This window comes from Lepidochelys olivacea (assembly GCF_965140295.1).
Source record: "Lepidochelys olivacea isolate rLepOli2 genome assembly, chromosome: 1".
Lineage (NCBI taxonomy): Eukaryota > Metazoa > Chordata > Testudines > Cheloniidae > Lepidochelys > Lepidochelys olivacea.
This window is the reverse complement of record NC_140411.1, coordinates 49,428,498-49,453,764: the sequence shown is the minus strand read 5'-3', so window position 1 is coordinate 49,453,764 and position 25,267 is coordinate 49,428,498. Positions and strand designations below refer to the sequence as shown.

Here is a 25,267-nt window from a genome sequence, read left to right as displayed (position 1 = left end):
CTTGGAAACAAGCAGGGAGAACTGGAGGTCCTGGTGATGTGAAGGAATTATGACGTGATTGGAATAACAGAGACTTGGTGGGATAACTCACATGACTGGAGTACTATCGTGGATGGTTATAAACTGTTCAGGAAGGACAGGCAGGGCAGAAAAGGTGGGGGAGTAGCACTGTATGTAAGGGAGCAGTATGACTGCTCAGAGCTCCGGTACGAAACTGCAGAAAAACCTGAGTGTCTCTGGATTAAGTTTAGAAGTGTGAGCAACAAGAGTGATGTAGTGGTGGGAGTCTGCTATAGACCACCGGACCAGGGGGATGAGGTAGATGAGGCTTTCTTCCAAGAACTCACAGAAGCTACTAGATCACACGCCCTGGTTCTCATGGGTGACTTCAATTTTCCTGATATCTGCTAGGAGAGCAATACAGCGGTGCATAGACAATCCAGGAAGTTTTTGGAAAACGTAGGGGACAATTTCCTGGTGCAAGTGCTAGAGGAGCCAACTGGGGGGGACCTTTTCTTGACCTGCTGCTCACAAACCGGGAAGAATTAGTGGGGGAAGCAAAAGTGGATGGGAATCTGGGAGTCAGTGACCATGAGTTGGTTGAGTTCAGGATCCTGACACAGGGAAGAAACGTAAGCAGCAGGATATGGACCCTGGACTTCAGGAAAGCAGTCTTCGACTCCCTCAGGGAACAGATGGGTAGGATTCCCTGGGGGACTAACATGAAGGGGAAAGGAGTCCAGGAGAGCTGGCTGTATTTCAAGGAATCCCTGTTGAGGTTACAGGGACAAACCATCCCGATGTGGCGAAAGAATAGTAAATATGGCAGGCGACCAGCTTGGCTTAACGGTGAAATCCTAGTGGATCTTAAACATAAAAAAGAAGTTTACAAGAAGTGGAAGGTTGGATATATGACCAGGGAAGAGTATAAAAATACTGCTCGGGCATGTAAGAATGAAATCAGGAGAGCCAAATCGCACCTGGAGCTGCAGCTAGCAAGAGATGTCAAGAGTAACAAGAAGGGTTTCTTCAGGTATGTTGGCAACAAGAAGAAAGCCAAGGAAAGTGTGGGCCCCTTACTGAATGAGGGAAGCAACCTAGTGACAGAGGATGTGGAAAAAGCTAATGTACTCAATGCTTTTTTTGCCTCTGTCTTCACTAACAAGGTCAGCTCCCAGACTGCTGCGCTGGACATCATGCATGGGGAGTAGATGGCCAGCCCTCTGTGGAGAAAGAGGTGGTTAGGGACTATTTAGAAAAGCTGGATGTGCACAAGTCCATGGGGCCGGAAGAGTTGCATCCGAGAGTGCTAAAGGAATTGGCGGCTGTGATTGCAGAGCCATTGGCCATTATCTTTGAAAACTCGTGGTGAACAGGGGAAGTCCCAGATGACTGGAAAAAGGCTAATGTAGTGCCAATCTTTAAAAAAGGGAAGAAGGAGGATCCTGGGAACTATAGGCCAGTCAGCCTCACTTCAGTCCCTGGAAAAATCATGGAGCAGGTCCTCAAAGAATCAATCCTGAAGCACTTACATGAGAGGAAAGTGATCAGGAACAGTCAGTATGGATTCATCACGGGAAGGTCATGCCTGACTAATCTAATCGCCTTCTATGATGAGATTACTGGTTCTGTGGATGAAGGGAAAGCAGTGGATGTATTGTTTCTTGACTTTAGCAAAGCTTTTGACACGGTCTCCCACAGTATTCTTGTCAGCAAGTTAAAGAAGTATGGGCTGGATGAATGCACTATAAGGTGGGTAGAAAGTTGGCTAGATTGTCGGGCTCAACGGGTAGTGATCAATGGCTCCATGTCTAGTTGGCAGCCGGTGTCAAGTGGAGTGCCCCAGGGGTTGGTCCTGGGGCCGGTTTTGTTCAATATCTTCATAAATGATCTGGAGGATGGTGTGGATTGCACTCTCAGCAAATTTGCGGATGATACTAAACTAGGAGGAGTGGTAGATACGCTGGAGGGCAGGGATAGGATACAGAGGGACCTAGACAAATTGGAGGATTGGGCCAAAAGAAATCTGATGAGGTTCAATAAGGATAAGTGCAGGGTCCTGCACTTAGGACGGAAGAACCCAATGCACTGCTGCAGACTAGGGACTGAATGGCTAGGCAGCAGTTCTGCAGAAAACGACCTAGGGGTGACAGTGGACGAGAAGCTGGATATGAGTCAGCAGTGTGCACTTGTTGCCAAGAAGGCCAATGGCATTTTGGGATGTATAAGTAGGGGCATAGCGAGCAGATCGAGGGACGTGATCGTCCCCCTCTATTCGACATTGGTGAGGCCTCATCTGGAGTACTGTGTCCAGTTTTGGGCCCCACACTACAAGAAGGATGTGGATAAATTGGAGAGAGTCCAGCGAAGGGCAACAAAAATGATTAGGGGTCTGGAACACATGACTTATGAGGAGAGGCTGAGGGAACTGGGATTGTTTAGTCTGCAGAAGAGAAGAATGAGGGGGGATTTGATAGCTGCTTTCAACTACCTGAGAGGTGGTTCCAGAGAGGATGGTTCTAGACTATTCTCAGTGGTAGAAGAGGACAGGACAAGGAGTAATGGTCTCAAGTTGCAGTGGGGGAGGTTTAGGTTGGATATTAGGAAAAACGTTTTTACTGGGAGGGTGGTGAAACACTGGAATGCGTTACCTAGGGAGATGGTAGAATCTCTTTCCTTAGAAGTTTTTAAGGTCAGGCTTGACAAAGCCCTGGCTGGGATGATTTAATTGGGGATTGGTCCTGCTTTGAGCAGGGGGTTGGACTAGATGACCTCCTGAGGTCCCTTCCAACCCTGATATTCTATGATTCTATGAACCAAAATGTTAGCTATGCAAAATGTGTCCCATCTATCATTTTATAATTCATAAAAGCCATCTTAAAATCTATATTGAGGAAAATGAAATCATTGCAAAACAATCTGTAGCAGCTCACATAATATTTGAATTGTAGCGAGAGGAAGGAAGCCATCTACCTGCATCATTCTGAATCTCCTACAGAGTAGGAAAGGAAGAAAACACTGAACTGGTAGTCTAATATAGAAAGTACAAAAATATGAATTTGTGTTTGGATATTTAATAGTGTACACTTCCTGTAGACTATAAAAAGATCCCTTATCTACAGATTTTTTTTATTCTGAAAAGATGAGAAGTTAAGCATAAATCCAAGATGTAACAACCATTTACAAAGCAAATATTCTACTGACAGACCAGCCTAAAATACTGAACCTTCTTGTTACATATATTCTTTGCATTAATTTAAATAATTTCTTTAAAAATACAGGGTTTGGGACACGACCACAAAATAAATCTACAAACGATATTCTGATGCCCTTGCTCACATTTAGTATTTTAGTCCAGGAGTAGTCCCACTTATTTCAGTGCAACTACTCTTGGAGTAAGGTACTATTCAACATGAGTAAGGGTATGAGTATCTGGGCCTTGGTATTTTATTAACATAATTTCTAAAATAATAATATGTACTGCGTTTATGATCTACGGCTGTTCCTATATGTGAAAAGTGGCAAATGGAAGCACTGTCAATCTGGCAAGTTATAGGAATATTTGCCAGCTTTGTTTGAAATTCAGTCTTTCATTAACATATTTAGGGCAAAATTCTGCCTTTGATCCTTTCAGCCACATATGGGGGAATGCAAAGGAGCCATACCACTGAATGCACTTTTTTGCTGCTCCAAAAAGCAGCCGTGTTTACCCATCTACAACATGCTATTGCCAAGCTGAGCCTAAATATTATGAGTGCATAAAAACACCTAAAATAAATATAAGCTGGTTCCCTCACCTGACCACGGTGAGCCAGTGAGCATGACAGATGGGCCCCTCAGCAAGCACTCTGGAATGCCAGGTAGAAATCCTACCTTGCCGCTTCATGAAACTGTAAAGTAGTATTGCATTTCAGAAGACCTTAGATAGCAAAGTTGGACACTAACACCATACCATGCAACAGAATGGGTAATTGTGCACTAAACAGTCCATTAAGAAAAAGTTCATGCTCTGTATAAACCTTAATACGCTTCAGCAGGAATGACTGGTCTCGTTAGACTAATAAACCTTAAGAAAGACAACCAATATTTATGTTTGCTGTTTCTATTAAATGCCAGTTTACGGAAACTTTTATTAATAGGACCTTTACTACCACTACCATTTTGGTAAATTACAAAGCAGAGCCTTTATGTTTTTTTTCTTTTAAAATAGTATTTTCAGAAGTATTTCTTTTGGGCAAACACATTAGCATAACTAACAGCTTGATTCTGTGCTCACCTATGCAGACACACATCACCTCTTATTTTGAAAAACACGTTCCTGTGCATGAATATGGAACCTTAGCAGTAAGTTTTCAAGCAAGGGGGTGTTCCACCCACCACATAACAGAGTTTAATAGAGCCCCAAATCTTTTGAACTCCACAAAATTCTCTGATCAAATAGTTTATTGTTCAACCACAGAAAATATGTACAATTTCATAAACAGCCTTTCAGACTGCAGGTAGATAGTCCGACAACAACTTTAAATAAAATTGGATTAACTGACTGGATTTCCTCAATGTTTAATCCAAGTACAGTAGAGAACACCACATTTATCTGTGAAGGAATGGCAGAAAAAGTGATACTTCATATATCAATTTCATTTTTCTAAAACAGAGAAAAATGCAGAATTTCATTTAAGGACTTCTAATTTCAGTTTAGGAATGCATTAGTTATTTCAAAATATTTTCCTAGGAAAAAAATCTGTGGTATCAGCAATTTAGAAATTAAAAAAAATTATATCCGTCTTCATAATATTGTAACAGTGCTATGTTCTTACCTCTTATGATTAAAAAATGTAAGGGCTAGTATCACCTGGCCTTTATTATTAATATAATTAAAAAAAGAAACAGGATCCATTTATGACAATTTCCCTACCCTCAAAATGATTTATTTTTCTTTATTTTCGTAACACTGACTGTAATTAGTTATGACACCCATTGTTACAACACATACTTTTGTTTCCTTTAAACAATTAATAGTTCAAAAGCAAAATAATACTAAATTCATCATCTAAGTCTTATGTCATAGATTCTAAACGTAATGAATGTGTGCAAAATGGTTTAGGATTATAGCAAATCAAGAAATACTGTTTAGGTAACAGTATTATTCCCTAGTGGTTTCACACTTGTGGGAGAAAAACTGATTCAGACAAGCCCGATGGTTGAAATTGACCTGGAAAAAACATGGTTTCTATGGTTATCATTTAGAAGTGGATATCCTAGTGCAACACATATTTAGGGTTTTTTTACATTTCTTAACTGGTTATCAGATGTATGTCAGTCACTAACAATGTCTGCAGAGGTATAATTTTATATACTATAGTATCTAACACACCATTTTATTCAGGAGCTATTTAATTATAGATATTGGGATGATGGTTACGTATGCAGTAATGAATCCAAATTGGATTTTTCCAGAGAGACTGTATTCTATATTTTTTAAACTGTTAATGTATTGAGTGTGCCACTACTAACAGTAGCTAATGCGAAAAGAGAATACAACATATATATATATTTTAAATAAAAATTAAATCTGTATCAGAAGTAAGAATCTAGAGGCCTAATTCTAATGTGACTATATTTACAACCATTGCCTCTACTTTGAGATCTTATACATCATAATACATTATTATATTACAATGCATTCCTGAAAACTAAGACTGATTGATATACACAGTGATAAATTATTAGCATTATGAATAGAGAAATAATTAAAGAAGACTATAATCTCATTTGTTTACATTGTATAAAGCTTCAAGTTTGGGTTAGATATACACCCTGATACATTTTTGATACTAATGTTTCAAACGAATCTGAATTTAAAGCATAAAGGAAGGGGGCGGGGGGAGAAACAAACCTGTAAGTACCTAATTGATTTTTTTTTCTGGCTTTTACAATATTACAGTGATGACTTGCAGATCTGGAACATAAGCAGCCCATTTTTTGTTCACATGATACAAGGCTAAAACAAATACAAAATACTTCAGAACAATGCCACACCCCACTGATTAAATAGCACTTAAAATATTTAGATAAAGCCTGAACAAATCAAACAAACATCTAGGCAGGAAATTCTGTTTTAATGCACTACCACTGTGCTATTTCAGAGAGCCTGAAAGCAGCCTAACTTGAGAGTTCAATCAAGCAAAACCTAGTATAATCTCATTGCCATATTTGCAGTTAATGAAAGCTATTTAAATCTGTGACATTTTTGTTTTTATAGAAGAAGGAATCAAAAATTATTTGTTTCACTAATAACACAAACATACAGTAAATTTAAGATTTTATTATTTAGGTTATCCTTACTATTTACCAATCAATGTACAATATTAAAATATTACTCTTCTGCTACTCACTATTGCTCCAGGATTTCAGTAAATATTTGATACTGATTTCAAAGAAGCCTGAATCCTGCTGGCTAGCCATGTCTGCTGCATACAAAGAGGCTTCTATAATTCTGAGCAGTTGAAGTGGCAGGTACTAGTATGTAGATGTAACTGTCACCAGTTAGTGATGTAAACGAGGGGTCAGAAGAGGAAATGAAGTCTCTGCAGATCAACTTCTTCCGTGGTAGGTAAGCCCACATTTAATACAACAATAACAACAACAACACACCATGAGATGCTTGTCCTCTGCTCCTCCTTCAGGGCTGGTACTTAGCTTTATTTGCTGTATTTTTTTTCACCCTGCAGACATTCAGTAGGAGCTTTCATGTACTCCATTCCACAATGAATCAGATTTTTGCACCTTTTCCATAGGCTCCGTTTAATACATATACTGTACCAAAGCAGCTGTTGTATAAACAGTTAGAATGTCTCCTTGAAGGGTTTTTGAGCTGGCCTTTAATAGCGTGCAATCTGCCTGTCTGAAGGCTTTTTCCATTAGAGACTGATAGACTGATCGTATGCACCTCCTCCGGCAAGCAAACAGAGTATCAACTTGAAGCCCTACTGAGAATGTCTCTTCTGCAGCTTAAGGAATTTCACAGGTTTTGTTATTCTTTTCTTTTTTAGAAAAACCTCTAATGGTCTGGTCAGCTGCTTCCCTTCAGTCTGTTTCCAAGAACAACACACTGTATTAGACACAACTGCATCATGCTGCGGTAAAGCAAAGCTGCACCCTTCTATCTGATTGCAGTGACGTTTTAAAAAAGCCCATCAGTCAGCCCAGTTGCAGAAGGGAAGCACTTGCAGAGCATCAACAACCAGACATTTAAATGGCTGTTTGTTCTCGTCTTTCGCAGCTAAAGAAGACTCTCAGTTTGATGTCATTTTTGTCTTGAGTTAGACTTTTATAAGATAAGAGACAGCAAGCTGAATTAATATTGGAAAATAAACCAGGAGCTAGTTGCTTATTTCACCCTCTGCATATTCTATACTAAGTTTGATTACTAGCTACAATTTACCTATTTCTTAAAATTTTCTAATAATCACAATACATCAGTATGCACAATTTGCTAATAATGAAGTATCAGTTTTCCAGTGGCTTTTTGCTTCCTGAGTTCTTGGTATCATATTTCCTGATTTCAGTTTGCGTAGTTTTACATTATTTCTTCTCTCACCTAGTGGAATAAATAGTGTACTGTCCTATAATGTTTAAACAGACATATAGCATCTCTGTAGTGGATTCATTCAACAACACTGTGAACTGTTGGATTTTCAGAAACTTGGTTCAAGTGTACAGAAAATTTTATCTTCAGATTTAAATTCCTATTGCTATGCATTTTATCAGATTGTTTTCTTCTGAAAAATGCATAATTACACTGAAATGTTTCATAAAATACATAGAGTATTGGGGGAAAAGCCAATAAAAATCATCATTCTAGAACTATACTTTTTTTTTCATCAAATGTAAAAATACACACAGAAAAAGACCTTTTTACTTTGTGCCTACTGGTCTCAGAAGAAAATACAAAGATGAACTATAGCGACAATTCAAGGCATTGTTGAGCTTTCTCAGTCAAGACAGGAATGTTTACAAACTCGTCAGCCTGATAAAAACCCCAACCACCCGAGAAACAACTATTCCACTACTTTATTACAGTCCTTTATTTTACTGTATTCAACCTTTTGTTAAAATCAGATTTACTATATACTGTTAGTTGATATTTATTCTTTTATCAATGATGCTTCAAATAGCATGATCCACTCAATTAACAATCACATCAGAGTTCAACTTCTGATTTACTTATTTAAAAGAAAAATATATCAAGTATAGCCAGTTAAAATCATACTGAATCTTATTATTAAAGCAACTTAAAATATGAAACACCAGATTTGAAGATGTATTTAAATGTATTTTGATCCTATTTAAATGTTTTTCAATATAAATTTCACTCTAATATTAGAACAACTAGAGATAACAGCACATTTTTGGCAACATCTCCGAAACATTCCTGAAACAGCTGCAACTAGCTGAAATGGCAGTAACAGCCGCACTCTACTTCAGATCCAAAAGAAATTCCCCAAATTGGCTTTAACTGGGCTAACATCTTTAAAAAATACATTGGTTCTGCTTTCTTCCACATTAAATTAATTTCTGATATCTCACTATCTTATTATGTATTTCATTAGCTGAAAAGCTGATTAGCACAATGCAGACTCCTGAGGTGTAAAAGAACTCTTTTTGGATGGATTTTAGAGCCCTATGTATTCACAGTATATCAGTAACATAATGTACACGTTTCAGAGTAACAGCCATATTCGCAGTCTGTATTCGCAAAAAGAAAAGGAGTACTTGTGGCACCTTAGAGACTAACCAATTTATTTGAGCATGAGCTTTCGTGAGCTACAGCTCACTTCATCGGATGCATACCGTGGAAATGTACACGTTTTTGTCTATGACAGCGTGGATATTAGTACACGTGAGTTTAAAATAAAGAGTCCTAATATAACATTTTTTTACCATAAAAAGAAAATAAAAGATCAAGAATCTGAGTATTTTCACAGATAACCCATGATAAATTGCCCATTTCAGTCATGTACAACTGCCTTCAAGCCAGCCGCTATACTCCTGCTGTCTTGTCCACTTCCTGTGCTCTCCAGGCCTTTCGGAGAGCAGATATCCAGGAGTCTTGGGAAAAGGGACTACCTACCATCTGGAAGAGCGCCAACAGTAGAAATGGTCTTCAGCATATGGGAGGCTTAGGGGACTAGCCCTACATGAAAATCAATGATGCTCTCATGATCAGTACTCTGTCTATGCACAGACTACTGTGATCACCACAACCAGATGTTCTCCTACTAAACTTTTGAAAATAGTCTTCAAAAATAATTACCCGATAAGAGAAAAAGAATGGAAAAATGCGTAGTACGTTTAAATCTTTGTGATTACTGTTTATGAGAAAGAGACATGTATGCAGTTAAGAACTGTATATTCTGAGCAATACTTAAAGGAATTCTTAAAACAGGTCCACTTAAATGGAGCTGGGAGTACAGCACAGGCCTGCAGCCTGATCAGATACAATCTCTGAAGCTCATTTTAGCTTTAATGTGGAGAGAACTATGTGGTGCCAAAACTTTTACATTCTGAACACAAAGAAAGTGCAATTTGAGGCTAAACACAAGAAGCAGGGGAGGCCTCTCAGTAGGGTGATGATATTTCCCTAAACTGAAAGCGGGATGTGCAAGGCTGGCCTGAGCTGCCTGGCGTTACTACTCATCTCTCACATTCCTGCGAACGTTCCTCCATGCCCCCAATAGAGCAAAGTAGCAGAGATGGGAAAAGAGGGAAGAGGAATGGGTATGGGCTGGGATCTGGGCAGCAAAGAAGGGTGTGAGTGTGTGGGTGTGAGTAGCCAGGGCTCACAGCCAGGAGGTGAAGCTATTGGACTATGATCCATTTTAGCAGTGTGATGCCCCTCTGGGTGCTGGCACAGCAAAAGTTCAGGAAGGAGCCTCCAGGTAATGGGAAGGACCAAGGAGATTCCAGAGAGCAGCCCTGGAGAAGTGGGGGACAGCTGGGATGCAGAGCCACCATTTCAGATTGGGAGGGCCAACTCCTGGCTGGGGAGGGGAGGGGGAAGAGGAGTGAATGACAGGGGGCAGCTCACTCCCGGCTGGTGAGAGGAGTGAGCAAGTGATGGAGGACCAGAGGGTGGCGGAGTTGGTCCCAGCCAGTGGTACAAAAGTCGGGTGGGGAGATGCCCTCCTTAAATGGTGCCCCTGCTGGGATGTGGCAGAAGTGGGCTACTAGACGCAGACTGGAGAAGAAAAGAAGCCTGTTGGGGTGGGGGAGGGGTGGCTGTGCAGGGTTTTGGGGACCAGCTCTGAAGGATGGTGGATGGGGAGGACATAAGGCCGGGGTGGGGGCTGCAGGGACCACTCGGGGGGAGGGGTCTGCGGGGAGGGCCATGCCATCTTTGGTGCCCTGGCACAAGCAGATGCTGCAGGACCTGGTCATTCACTCACCAGCTGGGTTGCCCATGGATTGGGTGGCAGAGTGAGCACATGACATTCCATTACTCCCTGATTGGAGGGGCAGGACATTGCAGAGACATCATCCAGGCTCCTATCCCCCCCTCCAAAAGTTGCCGCTTACCCCCCCCCACCCCAAATGTTCCTCCGTGCCCCACTTTCCTAGCAAAACAGGACAAATGCCCAGTTTTGCCAAAAAAGTCGGGATGTCAGAAACAGGGCTTAAAAAGGGGACTGTCCCTGCCAAAACAGAACGTATGGTCACCCTACCTCTCAGGACCACGTGTGAAGCAGACCACAGGAGCAAACTAAGTATAAACTAGATTTGTGAGTTTTGTGTATGTGTAATACAGTGGATTAGTGTACTTGAATGTATCTCCCTCTAGTGGCAGCTACTAATAATTAAAACTGATCCTTGAGTTCCTTTAGTTCGCGTAGCAGGGGATTGTGCTTTTGGTCCTTAATTACCTTGTTTCGATCCCCACTGATAAACCATAGTGTTTGTATTTGTCAGCGGACATATGCACTGTCTAATACGCTGTTGTAGTATAAAACTGGTACTCTGGATTGGCCGATCTAGGGCTTGGAGTCTGATCTAGGGCTTAATCATTCAAGGTGTTAGTCTGGGCCCTGCAGTCCTGATCCTCAAAACAGTGAAGCACATGCTTAAGCTACTGGTTTATTTAAAGTACCTGCACAGGTATTATCAGTTCGTAAACTATCACAGACATCATGGTGCAAGTGGGTCTTGAGGAAAGATCAAGAAGATCAAGAACCTGCATACTGGCTTTACGAATTAATCTGGAGAGGGAATTCTATGAGTAAAGGGTAGCATGGAAGAAAGTATAAAGGTGCTCGTGTGGGAAGCGGACAAGAAAGTGATGGAGGCTGGCACGTTGAAGGAGAGGAGAGATAGGAATATGTGACAGCACAATAATGATGTATTTTGTTGTAGAGAAATTAAACAACTGTCTATATTTTGAATCATATATTTACTTTCTAAGATCTCCAGACTCTTTTTCCAAACTATATTAACCCACATTAATGATTTCCCCATAGCAATACACCTTTCTAAATCAGTATAATAAATTTATACTTTTTTGACTATACTGTAGGACAAAAGACAACTAAAAGACAACACACTTCTCAAAATTATAACCAATAGAGTTGGAGAAGACTTTTTTTTTTTTAGTTTTTGTTACATTATGATTCTTCTAAGAACTGTTTCATTTCATTAGTTTTTGAAAGCAGATTAAAAATCTACTATATCACAAAACAAACATAATGGAGTTCATAATACAGTGTGTAACGTTCCTAGCCCCTAGAACTAAGGCCTAATACAGGGGTCAGCAACCTATGGCACGCATGCCAAAGACGGCATGCAAGCCAATTTTTAATGGCATGCTGCTGCCTGCCGGGTCCCAGCTACCAGCCCTGCTCAGCCCGCTGCCGAACCCAGGCCCGGGCTGAGCGGGGCTGACGGCTGGGACACCGGCAGGCAGCAGCGTGCTATTAAAAATCCTGCCCGCTCTGGCCTGCTCTTCTCCACCCCCGCCCTGCCGGCTGCTGCTGCAGGGCAGGCAAGCTCCCTCCTCCCCGGCCTCTTCCCCCAGCGTGCTAGATTCCTGTCCCTCCCTCCCTGCTGCAGATCAGCTGATTGCCCTTGCGGGGGAGGGGGAGAAGTGGAGCCGCAGCATGCGCTGCTCCAGGGAGGAGACGGACAAGAGGTGGCGACAGCGACGGGGACGGGGACGGGGGGTGGAATCAGGGCATATCCCCTCCAGCCCCCTGCCGTGAGCCACTCTGGGTAGGGGGCTGGGACCACCCCCTCGACCCTAGCCCACACCCCCAGCCCTCTGCCCTGACCCCTACACCCCAACACACACACCCCAGCCCTCTGCCCTGAACCCCCCCTCATACACCACAGCCTCCTGCCCTGATCCCTGCAACCACCACGACCCCAGCCCCCTGCCCTGACTCCTGCACCCCCCACACACACCCAGCCCTCTGCCCTGACTCCTGCACACCCCTCACACACACCCAGCCCTCTGCCCTGACTCCTGCACTCCCCTCACACACCCCTAGCCCCCCCAAACCCTCTGCCCTGACTCTTGCACCCCCCACATTCCTACCCCCATCCTGAGCACCAAATGGGAGCTCCTGCACCCCCCCACACACACATTCCCACCTGCACCCCTCGCACCAGATGGGAGCTGCCCAGGTAAGCACTCCACACCCAAACCTCCTGCCCCAACCCTGAGCCCCCTCCCTCATTCTAGCTCCTGGCCAGACCCTACACCCCAACCCCCAGCCTGCTCCTTCACCCCCATCCCTGTGCTCAGCGCACTCCCACCCTCATCTCAGTGCAGAGAGAGAGGAAGAGAATGGGCTAGAACCAGGGAAAAGGTAGGTACCCACTCCATGTGGGCAGGGCCAGGATCCCAGACCGTCAGCGGGCTGAGCGGGGCCAGCAGCCAGGACCCTGGCTGGCAGGAGCCGGCAGACCGACAGCGAGCTGAGTGGTAGCGGGCTGAGCCGCTCAACCCACTGCCGGTCTGGGGTTCTGGCTGCCAGCCCCTTGCCAGCCAGGGTCCTGCTCAGCCTGCTGCTGGCCGAGGTGAACGGAACCCCAGGCTGGCAGCGGGCTTAACAGGCCGGCGGCGTAAGATCGGCATTTTAATTTAATTTTAAATGAAGCGTCTTAAGCATTTTGAAAACCTTGTTTACTTTACATACAACAATAGTTTAGTTATATAATATATAGACTTATAGAGAGAGACCTTCTAAAAAACGTTAAAATGTATTACTGGCATGCGAAACCTTAAGTTAAAGTGAGTAAATGAAGACTCAGCACACCAATTCTGAAAGGTTGCCGACCCTTGGCCTAATAGAACAGAATAATGAGAGGTTGGGCTATTCCACCCATCACTCTTCTGTGGGGTTCTTAAACTTAGGGCTGGTCTACACTAGAAAATTAGATCACCCCAGCTGCATTGTGCAGGGATGTGGAAAAATCCATACCCTGCTGAGCAATTTAGGGAAGCTGACCTAAGTCACCATGCAGACAGAGCTAGGTCAACAAAAAATTCTTCTATCGACCTAGCTCCGCCCTCAGGGAGATGGCATAGGTAGTGTCTATACTAAAGTGCTGCAGCTATGCCACTGTAGTATTTAAAGTGTAGTAGACAAGCTCTTAGTTAGCCAGCTGGCTGGAAGTTGAGTGGATCGGAAGCAGCAAGCTTCACCATTATGGCTACTACCCCCATTGCTTCCTTGAACCCTGGGATCCACCATGACACTGATGGGCCTTCATCATCCTGATCCTAAAAGATGTCCTGACCAGACTGGGACAGAGAGGGGGACCCAAATGACATTGCCACTCCTATCAGCTGCAGCTCGATCCCAAACACCAACTGGGATGTGAGACCCCAGACCCCATGTATCTTTAAGCCTTCCCCACCTTATTTCTTCTCTTTCTCATCTCTCTCCTTTTCCCTTCTGCTTTTAGTGAGAGTTTGGTGTAGCCAGCCAAGGCTGCATATTTTGCAACAATACTGTAGCCTGTGACCAAAGAAGCAACTAAAAGCAATGCCCTAAACAGCCTGATACTGCTACAAATTCACCAATTCTCAGAGTAGTCAGTAAAACTATGTGCTATGCCTGTGTTTTTCCATCAGCAAATAAGAGCAAGTAGCAGAGACAGAAGCTGCATTTGCTATCTTTGCTCTTCTTCTCTCCCACTTTGTGTATGTTTGTCCTGCTTTGTCTTCAAGAAAACAAGACTGGACTTTCACAAGAGCAGCAGCTCCAGCCCATCTCATTTCTCCTTTCCCCCACAAAAGACAGACGGTCATCTTTAATACCATCTAAAAGTATCACACAGGGTTGGCTTGTTTGTTTTTCTTTTAAAAACCTCTCTAAATTCTAACTCTTTCCCTCAGTTAAAGTGAAAGATAAGGGATATCGTTAGAATAAAAGCCTTACTTATACTTTCCATTTCAAATGCTTTAACTGATCCGGAAAGATGCCCTGACCAGACTGGGCATTCTTTTTTTATATCTTCAATGAAAGGTTAACAAGATTTTTAATGGTGTGTTTGCCATGGGACTAAGCAGGCTGGGGTCTCTGGGTTCAAACCCTCAAACCTTGTGTAATTGTTCAGTGTTGTACATTGAAAAGGTCAGGTTAACACCTTTGTCTGTCTGAGCCAATTTATGCCATCACACTTAACAAAGCCAAAAAAGCATGTATGTATGTATGTTCCCCAACCTTAAACACTTTGCTTCTATTTGTTCTTTTCTTTCCCTCCTACATCCCAGAAATACTTTGTCCTCATCACCTCAAAAAAACCTGGGTTGTGTTGTTCCTCATCTTTTAGCGTCTCTCCCTCATTTCTCCAAGAGATGCTTCTCCCACTCCCGTTTCCTACATTGCTCCATTCTCCGATTGGTCATTGTCCCCTGCTGGGCTGCTCTTCTGAGTGGACCCATTACTATGTCTCCAGGTTGGCCCCTCTCACATCCTCACCTTGAGTTGCTTGAGCAAGCTTTTTTTCAGACAACTGGGACAGGGAACAGAACTTTCATTCCTGCCTCCACTTGAAGGCAGTGTTCAGAGCAGATCCACTGAAAGGGCAAAAGCTAATGAAAAGAGAGGGAACCTCATCTCCACTCTCTACTCAGCCTTTTAATCAATAAGGCCAACAACTAGATGACTAAAGGACTGCTCCATCAGGCTGGTAACTAACTGTTGAATCCTGAGTGGAAGCATAGACAACGATTAGTGCTCAGCAGGCCCTGTTGCAGAACAGGGAAAGGTTTGGGGGACTGTACAATTCCCGCACTCATTCACAACTTTGCAGGATGGATCGATTTAAATCAAAGTTATTTAAATGACAAAAACAGCATTTTAATATTGTTTTTATTAGTTAAATAAAAAAGTAAGCTTATCAAAAACATGTTTTCACAGAGTTTAAGGTCAGAAGGGACCAACAGATCGTCTAATCTGACCTCCTGAATATCACAGGCCACCACCATGCTCACTAACTCCAACAGCCAAAGTTAGAGCAAAGTATTACAGTCCTCAGGAGACAAAGATTACATGCCACAGGCAGAGACTAGGAGAAACCAAGGTGCACCAATGCTCAAAGCAACTGCAATTTCAGTTTTTGTTTTATAAATCAGTTTTAAATGCAAAGGAAGTATTAACCATAGTTTGTGAACTGATGGATTGTTTCTGGTCATAAACCAGATTTTCAAAGGTGGTTTGGTGCCTAAAGCAGCAGCCTAGGATTTCCAACAGTTCCTAAGCAGGTTAGGTGCCTAACCAGCTTAGGCACTTTTTGAATATCTCACTAGGCACCTATCTGCATCTTCACGTGCCCAAATACCTTTGAAAATCTGGTCCAATGTTTGTCAAATTTTTAGAAGTAATAGATCTCATCCTTTCCCATCTGCTTTTTATCCATAAATTGGAAGAGGAAAAGCTTTCCTGCACTTTCAACTCCCAATTGGTTTCTCAGATTTGAATGAATCAGTCCAAATGAAAAATATATGCTCTCTGTCCCTGTTAGCAAAACTGAAAACAGAAGTAATTAAGGGGAAAGCTTTGATGCACAACAGAAATGGAAAGTACTTACATTTGGAAACATGCGAATACCCACATTTGTAAAGACTGAAAATAATATAGTTAAATATTTAATGCAGTATATGACATTATGACATACTTAACCCTGGTCTACACTATGAGTTTAGCTCGAATTTAGCAGCGTTAGATTGATTTAACCCTGCACCCGTCCACATGACAAAGCCATTTTTGTCGACTTAAAGGGCTCTTAAAATCAATTTCTGTACTCCTCCCCGACGAGGGGATTAGTGCTGAAATCGACATCGCCGGGTCGAATTTGGGGTAGTCTGGACGCAATTCGACAGTATTGGCCTCTGGGAGCTATCCCAGAGTGCTCCATTGTGACCACTCTGGACAGCACTTTCAACTCAGATGCACTAGCCAGGTACACAGGAAAAGCCCCGGGAACTTTTGAATTTCACTTCCTGTTTGGCCAGCATGGCGAGCTCATCAGCACAGGTGACCATGCAGTCCCAGAATCTCAAAAGAGCTCCAGCATGGACCGAACAGGAGGTACTGGATCTGATTGCTCTATGGGGAGATAAATCTGTGCTATCAGAACTCCTTTCCAAAAGACAAAATGTCAAAATATTTGCAAAAATCTCCAAGGGCATGATGGAAAGCGGCTACAACAGGGACCCGCAGCAGTGCCGCATGACAATTAAGGAGCTCAGGCAAATCTACCAAAAAAACAAAGAGGCAAACGGCACCTCCGGGTCAGAGCTCCAGACATGCCTCTTCTACGATGAGCTGCATGCAATTCTGGGGGGGGCCCTACCACTACCCCACCCCTGTCCGTGGACACCTGCCAGGGGAGAGTCTCATGCAACAGAGATGAGGATTTTGGGGACGAGGAAGAGGAGGAGGAGGAGGAGAGCACATAGCAGGCAAGCAAAGAAACTGTTCTACCCAACAGCCAGGAACCGTGTAGCACCCTGGAGCCAATACCCTTACAACCCTCCCAAGGCAGGCTCCCGCACCATGAAGCCGGAGAAGGCACCCCTGGTGAGTGTACCTTTGTAAATATAATACATGGTTTAAAAGCAAGTGTGTTTAATGATTAATTTGCCCTGAAGACTTGGAGTGCATTCATGGCCAGTACAGCTACTAGAAAAGTCTGTTAACGTGTCTGGGGATGGAGTGGGAATCCTCCAGGGACATCTCCATGAAGCTGTCCTGGAGGTACTCCCAAAGCCTTTGCAAAAGGTTTCTGGGGAGGGCAGCCTTATTGCGTCCTCCATGGTAGGACACTTCACAACGCCAGGCCAGTAGCACGTAGTCTGGAATCTTTGCATAACAAAGCATGGCAGCGTATGGTCCCGGTGTTTGCTGGCATTCAAGCAACGTCCGTTCTTTATCTCTCTGTGTTATCCTCAGGAGAGAGATCATCCCAGAGAATTGGGTGGGGAGGGGTTTAGTTGGGTTTGTGCTGCACGTTAACCCAAAAACCGCAGCCCCTCCTTTTAAATGGCCAACCCAACAGGTGCTTGGTAGGGAAAGGAGGGCACTGCTGTTTGAAACCATTCCCACATTTATGAAGGCTGAAGAAGCCAAAAGACTGTGGCTTACCATGGCTGCCTGCAAGCAGAACTCTGTTGCCCAGCCATGCATGTGTGATCTCTCACACCAAACCGGCAGGCCCTCAATATAAGAGGCAAAATGCGACCTTGTACTGAAAGCACATGTGCTATGTAATGTTAACAGCCTGGTTCACCGTGAAAGAGTCTACCCATTGTTCTCTAAAATGTGTCTTTAAATACTACTCTCCCTTTTTTTTCCTCACGCAGCTGCAAATGTTTCAATGCTCCCCCTATCATCTCCGTCCCATAGGCTAGCGCAGATAAGGAGGCGAAAAAAATGCACTTGCGATTAAATATTCTCTGAGCTTATGCAGTCCTCCCGCACTGAAAGAGCTCAGCAGAATGCATGGAGGCAAACACTGTCAGAGTCCAGGAAAGGAGAAAATGAACGTGAGGACAGAAAGGATGAGTGAGATGAGAGGTGACATGAGCGTGATGAGAGGAGGCAGAATGCAATGCTGAGGCTATTGGGGGATCAAACTGATATGCTCTGGCATCTGGTGGAGCTGCAGGAAAGGCAGCAGGAGAACAGACCGCCGCTGCAGCCCCTGTGTAACCGCATGCCCTCCTCCCCAGGCTCCACAGTCTCCTCACCCAGATGCCCCAGAACATGCGGGGGGCTCCTGGGAACCCAACCACCCCACCCCAGAGGATTGCCCAAGCAACAGAAGACTGGCATTCAATAAATTTTGAAGTGCAGTGTGGCCTTGTCCTTCCTTCCTCCCTTCATCCACCACCCCACCTGGTGCTTCCCTCCTCCCACACCCCTCCTGGGCTACCTTGGCAGTTATCCCCCTATTTGTGTGATGAATTAATAAAGAATACATGTTTTTGAAACAACAATGACTTTATTGCCTCTGCAAGTGGTGATTGAAGGGGGGAGGGTGGTCGGCTTACAGGGAAGTAGAGTGAACCAAGGGGGCGGGTTTTCATCAAGGAGAAACAAACAGAACTGTCACACCATAGCCTGGTCAGCCATGAAACTGGTTTTCAAAGCTTCTCTGATGCGCAGCGCACCCTGCTGTGTTCTTCAAACCACCCTGGTGTCTGGCTGCACGTAATCAGCGGCGAGGCGATTTGCCTTGACTCCCCCCCCTCCATAAATGTCTCCCCTTACTCTCGCAGATATTGTCGAGCACACAGCAAGCAGCAATAACAATGGGAATACTGGTTTCGCTGAGGTCTAACCAAGTCAATAAACTGCACCAGCATGCTTTTAAACTTCCAAATGCACATTCTACGACCATTCTGCATTTGCTCAGGCTGTAGACTCACAGAATCATAGAATATCAGGGTTGGAAGGGACCTCAGAAGGTCATCTAGTCCAACCCCCTGTTCAAAGCAGGACCAATCCCCAATATTTGCCCCAGATCCCAAACGGCCCCCTCAAGGATTGAACTCACAACCCTGGGTTTTGCAGGCCAATGCTCAAGCCACTGAGCTATCCCTCCCGCCCCGTAGTTGAACAGCTCCTGACTACTGTCCAGGGTGCCTGTGTATGGCTTCATTAGCCATGGCATTATGGAGTAGGCTGGGTCCCCAAGGATAACTATAAGCATTTCAACATCCCCAACAGTTAGTTTCTGGTCTGGGAAGTAAGTCCCTTCCTGCAGCTTTTCAAACAGACCAGAGTTCCTGAAGATGCGAGCATCATGTACCTTTCCCTGCCATCCCATGTTGATGTTGGTGAAACATCCCTTGTGATCCACCAGAGCTTGCAGCACTATTGAAAAGTACCCCTTGCGGTTTATGTACTCGCCGGCTTGGTGCTCCGGTGCCAAGATAGGGATATGGGTTCCGTCTATGGCCCCACCACAGTTAGGGAATCCCATTGCAGCAAAGCCATCCACTATGACCTGCACATTTCCCAGGGTCACTACCCTTGATATCAGCAGATCTTTGATTGCGTTGGCTACTTGCATCACAGCAGCCCCCACAGTAGATTTGCCCACTCCAAATCGATTCCTGACTGACTGGTAACTGTCTGGCGTTGCAAGCTTCCAGACGGCTATCGCTACTTGCTTGTGAACTGTGAGGGCTGCTCTCATCTTGGTATTCTGGCGCTTCAGGGCAGGGGAAAGCAAGTCACAGAGTTCCATGAAAGTACCCTTACACATGCAGAAGTTTCGCAGCCACTGGGAATCATCCCAGACCTGCAACACTATGCGGTCCCACCAGTCTGTGCTTGTTTCCTGGGCCCAGAATCGGCATTCCATGGCATGAGCCTGCCCCATTGCCACCAGGATGGCCAAACTGCTGAGGTCAGTGCTTTGAGAGAAGTCTGTGTCCATGTCCTCATCGCTCTCGTCACCGTGCTACTGTCCCCTCCTCGCCTGCTTTTGCAGGTTCTGGTTCTGCACATACTGCAGGATAATGCACGAAGTGTTTACAATGCTCATAACTGCCACAGTGATCTGAGTGGGCTCCATGCTTGTCATAGTATGGCATCTGCACGAGGGCAGAGTTGCAGCAGAAGTGGTGGCTGACGACAGATGCCATAAGAATAGATATTTATAGAGAACAACGAGAGGACCTGAGAGGTGGATTCGTGAGAGCAGGAGAGCAGAGTTGCAGCAGAAGTGGTGGAGGACAACAGTTAGCACTATGCACATTTCCCGAGGAAGAACACACGTACCCGGGAGCCCATGACAGACAACATGGAGAAATTCGCTATTGAGACAATAGCAGCAGAGCAGAGTTGCAGCGGAAGCAGTGTATGACGACAGTTAGCAGTCCTACTGCACCGTCTGCTGCCAGCAGCACCCAGGACACAATAGCGGTGGTGTCGATGAGCTGAGCTGAGCTGAGCAGAGCAGGCTGCATGCTTGCCGTGGTATGGCGTCTGTGCAGAAAAAAGGCATGAAACAATTGTCTGCCATTGCTTTCATGGCAGCATGTACCCAAAACCACCCGCGACAATGTTTTTTCCCCATGAGGCATTGGGAGCTTAACTCAGAATTCCAATTGGCGGCAGAGACTGCGGGAACTGTGGGATAGCTACCCACAGTGCACCACTCCGTAAGTCGATGCTAGTCACGGTAGTGAGGACGCACTCCACTGACTTAATGCGCTTACTGTGGACATACGCAATCGATTGTATAAAATCGATTTCTAAAAATCAACTTCTATAATATAGACCTAATTTCGTAGTGTACACATACTCTTAGAAAGCTTGAGTTGACCTCACAAGTTATATAATTTCCCCTTGATTTTGTATGTATTTTAAAAAGCACACCCTTTATCTCATTAAAATTTGAGGAGGGCTCATTGATGCAGCATATTACAATATATTTATTTAAATCAGAGGTCCCCAAAGTGAGGGGATGTTCCCCTCTAGGGGGGACAAGGAGGACCATCTGAGAGGGCACAGTGGGGCCTGGACCAGCCCTAAAGGGGCGGGGAGGGAGCACTACCCAGCCCCTCCCCGCCCCCAGCTCTGCTCTGGCCTCACCCCCAGCATCCCCAGCTCTCAGCCCCGACCTTGGCCCTGTCCCCAGCCTCAGCTCCGCACCCAGCCAGGGGCCTGGCTGCCGGCCCCCACCATGGCCCAGCTGAAGCTCTGCTCCTGTGCCAGTCCCCAGCCTCAGCCGCTGGCCATGGTTCCGTTCCCAGCCCAGGGCCAAGGCTCGGAGCAAGGCTGGGAGCGGAGCCACATCTGGCCGTGGGCCTGGTTGCCGGCCCACACTGCAGCTCTGCTCCGGCCCCCAGCCTCGGCCCCTGTTGCGGCACCGCTCCCGACCCCAGATCCACACCCAGCTGTGGTCCCGGCCTCAGGCCTCTTACCTCTGTCTGTGTCCCCGCCCAGCAGCCGCGGCCCCGCTCCTGGCCCCGGCTTGGGGTTGGGGGGAGGCATGGATGGGGGCGGGGGTGTGACCCTCAAAAGTTTGTGGACCGCTGATTTAAATAATTTCAACAGATTTTTTTAAGATCTAAGCTTACTATACGATGTCAATTTCAAATATAATTTTAATTAAGGTTTATTTTTAAGAAGGAAAATGTATTTAATTTAAATTTTAAAAAATCTATTTTTTTTTTAAATCAACAATTCTTAATTGCCTTGTGGATGTAAAAGCTCACTAACAGCTCTGCCATCAAAGCCACTGTTGGAACAGAATTCAGTTTCTGGACATGGGATTGAGCTGTATCAATTGCAATAGTGCTCAGTCACACCAAATCCTTTGGACTCCCAGCAGGTCACTGATGTATAACCTTTGCCTGAACCTTTCTTCTACGCAGGTCAAGAGAGTCATCACTAGACACCAACTAATATGATAAGCTGAAAATGCATCATCAGTACAGAATGAAATCTTTATGAAGCTAAAACTGCTCCAACAGTGCAAGACTATTTTCCTGTTATAAGATTACAGTTCCACCACTAAACCACACTACAGCTTTTTGCTTGGGAGAAAAAAATGTGTTTTTTTCTCTTTACAGAACTATATGTTATTTTGATTCAGCATTTTAGTTTTAGGAGTAAAATATAAGTTTGATACACTGGGACTCTGCACATACATACCTCCAAACATTCCCAGGGGCTAAAGCAGACAAATCCTGCTCCAAGGGAGTGGGTTGGGGGGAGGATCAGGTGATGGCAAGCCTGGGAGAGGGCAGTTGCAGATCGAACCCTCCCCTGTAGCAGTGGCTGCTGTGCCTCCTGTCCCATGGGGGTAGCAGGGCTCAGTTTCCCACTCTGTGCGCCGTGACCTGGCCCTTGGCACTTGAAGTCGCAGCACCACCCAGGCTGGTCCCAAATCTGGGCAGTGCTGTGACTTGTGTGCTCAGGGCCAGGTTGCAACACCTGGATCGGGGAGCTGAGCCCAGAGAGCCCTGTGGGACAGGAGCTGCTTCAACGAGGACAGAAGGCTTTGGGGGTCAAAGTGGGACAATCCCACAAAACCCAGAACTATTGGGAGAGGAGTATGCACATATTAGGAGCCATGTCAGAGTAATAGTGTGTGATTCCAACTTTATTGGAATTATTTATTCCATTTTATACACAGGAACACATGACAGTACAGTGTGGTATAAAATTTTATTCACATGAGTTTGGAGTTAGTGCATTACTCACAAAAGTGTGCACACTCATACAGTCACCCCAGAGATGGCCGGAAAATAGAGAAAAAAAATTATGATAATTTAAAAGATATACTTTTCAGAGAAATTGCATTTTCAACAAAATTTCCCAACAACTCTAATTCGCATGCATGAGGAACATTCTTTTAAGGCACTTTTTAGTACTGAGCTATTTGTTATTTCCAGAAGCAACACTGTTAAGCACTCTAGTTACTAATTATGAGAGGCACTACTTCCTGTGATGTCAATTCACAGATTCATAAGATTAAACCCAGAAGGGACCATTATGATCATCTAGCCTGACCTCCTGCATCATAATGCAGGCCATAGAATTTCATCCTTTAATTCCTCTATCAAGCCTATAACTTTCAGTTGAGCTGGAACAATTCAATGCAGCCAAGCAACACAATAAAGGCCTTTTGATGGCTCTCGGGTACTAATTGGCAGTCTGGATCCAGATTAAGATGTTTTGCAAATTGGTAAAACACATCAAAGTATTCACGGTACCAGACTCAGTTTCCAGGACATGTACTGAACATTCTAGATGTACCCAGTTGCACAGACTGTAATGGATTAATCATTTAAATCGGGGGTTCTCAAACTGGGGGTTGGGACCCCTCAGGGGGTCACGAGCTGTCAGCCGCCATCCTAATCCCCACTTTGCCTCTAGCATTTATAATGGTGTTAAATATATTAAAAAGTGTTTTTAATTTATTAGGGGGATTGCACTCAGAGGTTTGCTATGTGAAAGGGGTCACCAGTACAAAAGTTTGAGAACCACTGCATCATTAATAATTTTCAGTAAATATACAATTATATTAAAACATTTATGCTAATGTACCCATCTATCTGTATAGGAAAATAATTATATTAATAAGCAGTTGCTGGAGAAAGAGCTCTCTTGTTTGTATTTTTGGATTTCACTAAAATAACTATTTACAAATTCAGCAGCTGAATGATGGATTTAAGATCAAAGGATCTTCATTGTATTACAATAATTTTAAAGTTGGTTTAGGCCCGAATTTTGATCTTTCAATGTAAAATCTTTAACAGATCTATAGATGAGAAATTATATTAGGAATCTTAAGTACAATCAACCCAATTCACCCCTTGGGTTCCGCCAGGGTTAAACTGCCAGCATCCAGGCTTTGGGGCCTACTGGCAGAAGTCTGCTATGCACAAACCCGCTGTGCGGGGGGGCAGGAATCAGCCAGTGGTATCTAGAGGAGAGCAGGACTAGCCTCAGAAAAGATGGGGGTCACCCTAGATAAGAGATCTACTGATTCAGCAGTTCTTCAGTGTAGATGCTCCATGGGCACATGGTGGACAAAGACACAAAGACACAAAATCATGTATTATGAATACCAGAAATGTTTCAACTTAAACTTAACATTATATATAATTTTTCTATTTCTTAATTTTTTCCCTAGAGCTACAGAAAAGGAACTTCAAGCAGTGGCCTCATCATGCCAGATTCAGCTTAAGACTAACACTGAATACTTAACACTTTTGAAAACACAATAGGGAAAGTGCTCTTCATAATGAAATACATTTATAATATATAAAATAAACTGAATACATCCTATCCTTCCAGTATCTGGCACCTGTACTGAGGGGAAGGAGGTGCTTATAAATAGCATTGAACAGTTCATCTTAATAATAATAGTAATAAATAACAAGTAGTTTAAGCAAACATCATAAACATCAGTGTTCATTTAGTGTTCATAGTATGCATATACATATCCCTTCTCAGTATCTTAAATCATTTTTTCCAGTTCACAATAACTGTTATACATCATGATCATCTAAAAAATCTGAAATGTGTTTTGTCTCTTTACAAAAACAGTGTCTGTCCCCCCACCCCCAAAGAAGAAAAAAATTCAGAAGGTCATCCTAGGCAGTAGACTCTGAATAGTCTCCTGAAAACCAGAAGGTATAATTTTCACAGTAGGACTTATAAATATGAACAAACCATAAAATAACAGTGCAAATCCAAATTACAGTGATTTTTCATAATTATTAAATGGAGAACATCTCCCATGGGCCAGAAATGCTTTAAAAAGTGAACAAAAAGGAAAACAATATCCATGAAGATAATGCCATTTCTTCACTATCTCTGCTGGAGGAAATTGGAATAGAAACGACTCTCCTAGCTTAGGGCCATACCAGAATACTACTATATATCCTATTTTTAGTTAGCACAAAGTGCTAATTCTAAAAGATTAAAATTTATGAGTGACTATGGCTGCCATCTAGCAGCTATTCTAATATTATCCATCCTTGCATTATGCACATGGTATCCATGCATACTCAACCCCAGGACTTGCATACACTTACTGTACAGCAGTAGTTCTTAAATTGTAGTCCGCGGACCATTCAGGTGGTGCGCGGATAGTTCCCCCTAAAGTGCACGCCTGGGCGGCCGCACATGAGAGAATAAAGGGCCTCTAATTAGGTGCCTAGACCCTGGAAAAGATGCACATGTAACGTGAGGTGGTAGCCTTGGGGGGAATAGGGGGTAAGATGGGAGGGGGC

At 44.0% G+C, this 25,267-nt stretch overlaps 1 protein-coding gene across 3 annotated transcripts in view; it reads right to left on the bottom strand.

Annotated features, from left to right (window-relative positions):
* The window catches only part of FRY (FRY microtubule binding protein), a 320,853-nt gene that overhangs the window by 276,512 nt on the left and 19,074 nt on the right, over nucleotides 1-25,267 (bottom strand). For 2 of the 3 annotated variants that reach the window (XM_084635516.1, XM_084635517.1), the window contains exon 1: nucleotides 6,396-7,172. The exons of the other annotated variant lie outside the window; for it this stretch is intronic. In XM_084635516.1, coding sequence (XP_084491642.1) covers nucleotides 6,396-6,465 — 70 coding nt within the window. In that variant the 5' untranslated portion in view covers nucleotides 6,466-7,172. Of the gene's footprint in view, nucleotides 1-6,395; nucleotides 7,173-25,267 lie in introns of those variants that run through there. 3 annotated transcript variants of the gene reach the window in all.